At 68.2% G+C, this 4,769-nt stretch overlaps 3 protein-coding genes across 3 annotated transcripts in view; 1 reads left to right on the forward strand and 2 right to left on the reverse strand.

Moving 5' to 3' along the window:
• The window catches only part of CHLNCDRAFT_134840 (hypothetical protein), a gene marked incomplete at both ends in the record, with an annotated part of 4,904 nt that extends 3,665 nt beyond the window's left edge, over window positions 1-1,239 (reverse strand). Inside the window, 3 exons of the mRNA XM_005847055.1 lie at window positions 58-359; window positions 561-767; window positions 1,203-1,239. Of these exons, the coding sequence (XP_005847117.1) occupies window positions 58-359; window positions 561-767; window positions 1,203-1,239 (546 nt within the window). The remainder of the gene's footprint in view (window positions 1-57; window positions 360-560; window positions 768-1,202) is intronic.
• A 311-nt stretch (window positions 1,240-1,550) lies between these two features.
• On the reverse strand, window positions 1,551-3,472 carry CHLNCDRAFT_48884 (hypothetical protein; the record flags this gene model as incomplete). The annotated part of the gene is made up of 5 exons (XM_005847056.1): window positions 1,551-1,760; window positions 2,001-2,341; window positions 2,537-2,826; window positions 3,008-3,163; window positions 3,426-3,472. The coding sequence occupies 5 exons, from the start codon at window positions 3,470-3,472 to the stop codon at window positions 1,551-1,553; spliced, it is 1,044 nt and encodes a 347-aa protein (XP_005847118.1).
• Window positions 3,473-4,074: 602 nt separating this feature from the next.
• CHLNCDRAFT_134842 (hypothetical protein) overlaps window positions 4,075-4,769 on the forward strand; it is a gene marked incomplete at both ends in the record, with an annotated part of 2,952 nt that continues 2,257 nt past the window's right edge. The window contains 2 exons of the mRNA XM_005846867.1: window positions 4,075-4,229; window positions 4,368-4,626. Coding sequence (XP_005846929.1) covers window positions 4,075-4,229; window positions 4,368-4,626 — 414 coding nt within the window. The remainder of the gene's footprint in view (window positions 4,230-4,367; window positions 4,627-4,769) is intronic.

Raw genomic sequence — 4,769 nt, forward strand, 5'->3', positions numbered from 1 at the left:
AAGAGTGGGCCATCCCGGCATGCGCGCGCCCAGCGCCCTCCCCCACCCCCTTCCCACCTGCGTGGCCAGGTACGTGCCCACCGGGTCCCAGGCCAGCCCCTTGACAAAGGATGTGTGGTAATCCAGGGTGTGCAGGCGCTGCCCGCTGGCCGCATCCCAGATGCACACCATGTTGTCGATGCTGGCGCTGGCCAGGCGGGCGTCGTCGGGGGACCACCCCAGGTCCACCACGTTGTTGCTGTGCCCGCGCAGCACCGCGCGGGTGCGCCAGTTCTCGACGCTGGCGGCGCCGCCACCCAGCGTGGCGCCGCCCGCCCCCGCCTTGTGCTCAAAGATGCAAATCATGCGGTCGTCGGAGCCTGCCGGGGGGTCAGGCCGCCATGCAGATTGCCAGCCGGCGCGGATGAATGGGCGTTGCAATCAGGCGCCCGGCGCTCCCTCGATTCCACCCGTCCCTGCCAACCAGCCCGGCCCGGTGCCCCTGGGGGCAGACCGGACCAGCTGTCGGCGCCCTCCTCCCCACCCGCCCACCCACCCGCCCGCCCACGCCCTGCGCGCACCTGAGGCCAGGTACTTGCCGTTCTTGCTGAAGCGCACGGTGTTGACGGTGGAGGTGTGGTCGCTGAGGGTGGCCAGCACCAGCGGGCCCGCCTTCTCCTGCTGCACATCCACCACCGGCAACATGCTCCACACCTTGACCTGGGCGTCCGCGCCGCCCGTGGCAAACCGCAGGCCCGTGGACTGCACATGGATGGTGTACACGCCGCCTGCGGGCGCGGCGGCAGGGGAGCACACCGCAAGCGAGGCGGTTGCGTTACGTTCTCGCACACGCTGCCGCCGACGGCAGGGCGGCGCCTTTGCAGGGTGCTACGGGAGGCAGGCAGCAGGGATGCCTCCCGACAGCAGCTGGCAGTTGACATTGGTGCAGAATCACGAAGCTGCACAGGCCACAGCAACAGCCGGGTAGCCGCCCAACCCGCCCGCTGACAGCCGCCCCACGCCGGTGTAGGCCCAGCGATCGCGGAGCCGCTACCGGCTTCTGGTGGTGCAACAGTGTGCTGGCCGACGGGCCGAGGCTGCTTCCCGGGCGGCAATGGAGAGCCGCCAGCTCAATCTGATCGGAACGAGCGCCGCGCCTGAGGAGCAGCTGCTACCAACCCCACGACGTCACCAGGCCGCGGATGCACGCCGCAGGAGCGCACCTTCGTGCGTGCACCACGGCACCTTTTCGACGAGCATCGCGTGCGGCCAGTCAGCTCCAACCTGCCATCAGCCCTGCCCTCTGGCCACCCCAGATCAACAAACGCCCTGGATTGATCAAAATGGCGCCCAGGCAGCTGTCCCTGCTGTCCCGCTGGCAAAGCGTGGCGGCGGTGGCGCCGGCGTGCTGCCGTTACAATGCTAGATGAGAAATATGCGTCAGGGATACAGTGAAGCGACATGAAAGTGGGTATAGTTCCAGGGGAAAGACGGGACGATGAGCAAGAAGGAGACGGGTGCAACGTTCGTGCGTTGAGCAGCGGCAGGCGCACACCAGCACGCACACCCCCTCAGACTGCGGCGGGCGTCTTGTTGGAGCTGTAAGTGAGCTTCTTCGAGAGGTCAAACATGAAGGCCACCGACTCCTCCGGGGTGCCCACCAGCACGCCGTGGCCCAGGTTGAGGATGTGGCCGCCCTCGCCCGCCTTGGTCAGGCAGTCGCGCACCGCCTCCTCAATGGCAGCCTCAGACCCAAATAGAACCACCGGGTCCACATTGCCCTGCAGGCAGGTGTTTCGGGGGCAGGGGCGTCGGGGCGCCAGTCAGGAGCGCAGCCGGCACCGGGCCGGCAGGTTCTGCCAGCCAGCCAGCCCAGGGATGCACTCAAGACGTTGTATCCACCATCTGCAATGCAGCCGACCGCCGCCAATCCAGCACCCAGCTGTCCTCCAGCTAGCCCTCCGGCAGCCAGCCCAGTGCAGCGCAGCCAGCGCACCCAGCCGTCCCCCCTGCCTTCCCACCTGCACCGCCACGCCTGCGCCCAGCCGCCGCCGCGCGTCTGCCATGTCCACCGTCCAGTCCAGCCCGATGACGTCCGCGCCCGTCTGCCCCATGCGCTCCAGCATGCCGCCGCTGCCGTTGGCGTACAGCGTGAGCGGCGTGCGCGGGTGCGTGGCCTTCACCTGCCGCACGATGCGCTCGACGTAGGGGCGCGACCAGCGGTCCCACTGCTTGGGCGGCAGCTGGCCGCCCCACGAGTCAAACATCATGATGCAGTCGGCGCCGCTGTCAATCTGGAACTTCACGTACTCGGCAATCTGGTCGGCGATGTGGCTCAGCAGGGAGTCCAGCAGCTGCGGCTCTGCGGGAGGGAAAGGCGGGGGCGGGCGGGGAGCCACGTGGCGGCAGCGGTGGTTTTGGGGGGGGGTGCCCGCTGGTGGGCTGCGCGCCCATGTGCGGCGCGCGATCTCCAACCCAACAATTCACGCCATCGTGCGCAGGGCAGCAGCCGCATCCTCTCCCCGCCCACGCTCCCCCTGCGCCCTCCCCGCCTCACCGTTGAACATCATGGTCTTGATGTTTTTGTAGATGGAGGAGGAGGCGCCCTCCACCACGTACGTGGCCAGCGTCCAGGGGCAGCCCACAAAGCCCAGCACAGCGGCCCGCCCCGCCACCTCCTGGCGGATCAGCCCCAGGCTCTCCCCCACAAAGCTCAGCTGCTGCAGGTCGATGGCGTGCAGCTGCTTGAGCTGCTCCGTGCTGCGGATGGGGTTGTCCAGCAGCGGCCCCTTGTTGTCGTCAATCTCAAACGGGATGCCAAAGGCGGGCAGCGGCGTCAGGATGTCGCTGCGGGGGCAGGTCGGCGATGCGGGCAGCGTGAGCGGCAGTCGTTGGAGCGGCGACGGGGAGCGGGAGGCAAGAGAACGGGATGGAAGAGCACGGGCGTGCACCAGCGTCTCGCCCTGCGTAGAGCTGCGCAGACATCCCAGATGCTGCCGCTGCCGCTGCCGTGCTGCCGGGTGCGCACCTGAAGATGATGACGCCATCCGGCGTGAACGACTGCCAGGGCTGCAGGCTGATCTCCACAATCAGGTCTGTGTTCTCGGAGCGCTCGCGGAAGGAGGGGTGCTTGAGGGCAAGGTCACGGTACGCCTTCTGGTACCGCCCCGCCTGCCGCATCATCCTGCGCAGTCGAGCAGCGCACGTGCAGGCAGGGCAGGGCACAGGCACGGGTGATGTTGGGCGGCAGGCAGTGTGCCGCACGACAGCCCACGAGCAGCGGTGTGCAGGTAGGCAGCCATGGCAAACGCTATGGTTGTAGGCACACAAGCGTGCCGCATGCAATGCATGCCAGCTCCAGAAGCATGCACCCAGCAAACGGCACAGTAGGAAGCACACCACAAACGCAGCTGCAGCAGCCTGCCAGGCGCCGCCACCCGCCTCACCAGCATGGCGCCCGCTCAATGGCCTCGCCGCGAGCAGCACGCACCATCAGGGGCTCTGCGGCATTCCAGCACGCCAGGATCAGCCCCGCCGCTCCTGCCGAGGCCCTTATCGAGCCAAACGGCTAACAGCAACTCTCGCACCACCTCTGGCCTCACCTTCCTGCCCCGCCTGGGCGGTCACGGCTACCCTGGCACGCACATTGCGTGCCTGCCTGCTGCCGGTAGTCTGCAAGGCCGCAGTGGTGCCGGTGAAGCTGCACAAGCTACCCAAGCTGGCCGCCATGGCGCCTGTGTGGTTGCGGAAGCGCACAAGCCTGATGACAACCACACGCTGCCCCGGGTGTGTGCCGGTGCTGCAGGGGCCGGGTTGCGCGAGCCCCCCTATCCTGACATCTGGCCATCTGGCCTGCTGTGCTGAGGCAGAGGCATAGCAGCAGGTCCAAGCCGCCCTCCGAAGCCTTTTGTGTTTTCCAGCCCGATTTCGACCGTGCTGCCACCAAGATCACGCAAGGCTCGGCCCTCAGCGCAGCTCGACCAGCGTCCCGAACCCTCTACGCGTTCGCCCTGATCACGCCAGACACTTCCCCTCCAGCCTGACCAGCCCCTGAGAGGCCACCGCGAGACGGGTGCAGACCCCCGGCGGCGAAAGATGGGCAAGGACTGGCGGGACCCGCCCACGCCGCCATCTGGCGCGGCGGCCCACTTTGCGTACAGCCGTGTGCCGCGGGATCGGCTGTGGGGCGTGCTGTTCGGCCTGGTGTGGGCGGCGGCCATCGTAGGAGGCATTTACGCCATCACCCACAGGTGCGGCACGCCACCGTCGGCCGCCGGCCGGCACCGCGTCCCTAGCCCGCGGCTATGCCCTCGGCCGCCGCACCGCCACTGCTGGCCACTCTGATGATCCATGCATCTCGGCGTGTGTCGCCTCTGCCACCGCCGCAGGAATCCTGCCTTCATCCGCACCGACTACACCGACCCCACCAGCTGCCCCTACACCCCCAACGAGGCCCACCGCCGCCTGCTGGAGGCGATGGCGGAGGAGGGCAAGGGCGACTGGAGCTTCAGCGCCTTCATGCACCTCACCGGCCGCTGGCTGCTGGTGTCGGCGCTGCTGGCGCTGGGGCTGGGCGTGGCCTTCATCCACCTGTTCAAGCACCACGCCGGCATGATGACCAGGGTCACCATTTGGGGGCAAGTCGCGGTGAGCTGGCGTGGGAGCTGCCCAGTGCTTGCATCCTGGCGTCTGCTCCCTCGACGGCAGTTTCAAGGGGCTAGGCGCTGCAGTGGGTGTGCAGGGCAGCCTGCTGCTGCATGCACAGTTGCTGCCACCACTGCCGCGCACCG

This window comes from Chlorella variabilis (genome assembly GCF_000147415.1).
Source record: "Chlorella variabilis unplaced genomic scaffold CHLNCscaffold_12, whole genome shotgun sequence".
NCBI classification, from domain to species: domain Eukaryota; kingdom Viridiplantae; phylum Chlorophyta; class Trebouxiophyceae; order Chlorellales; family Chlorellaceae; genus Chlorella; species Chlorella variabilis.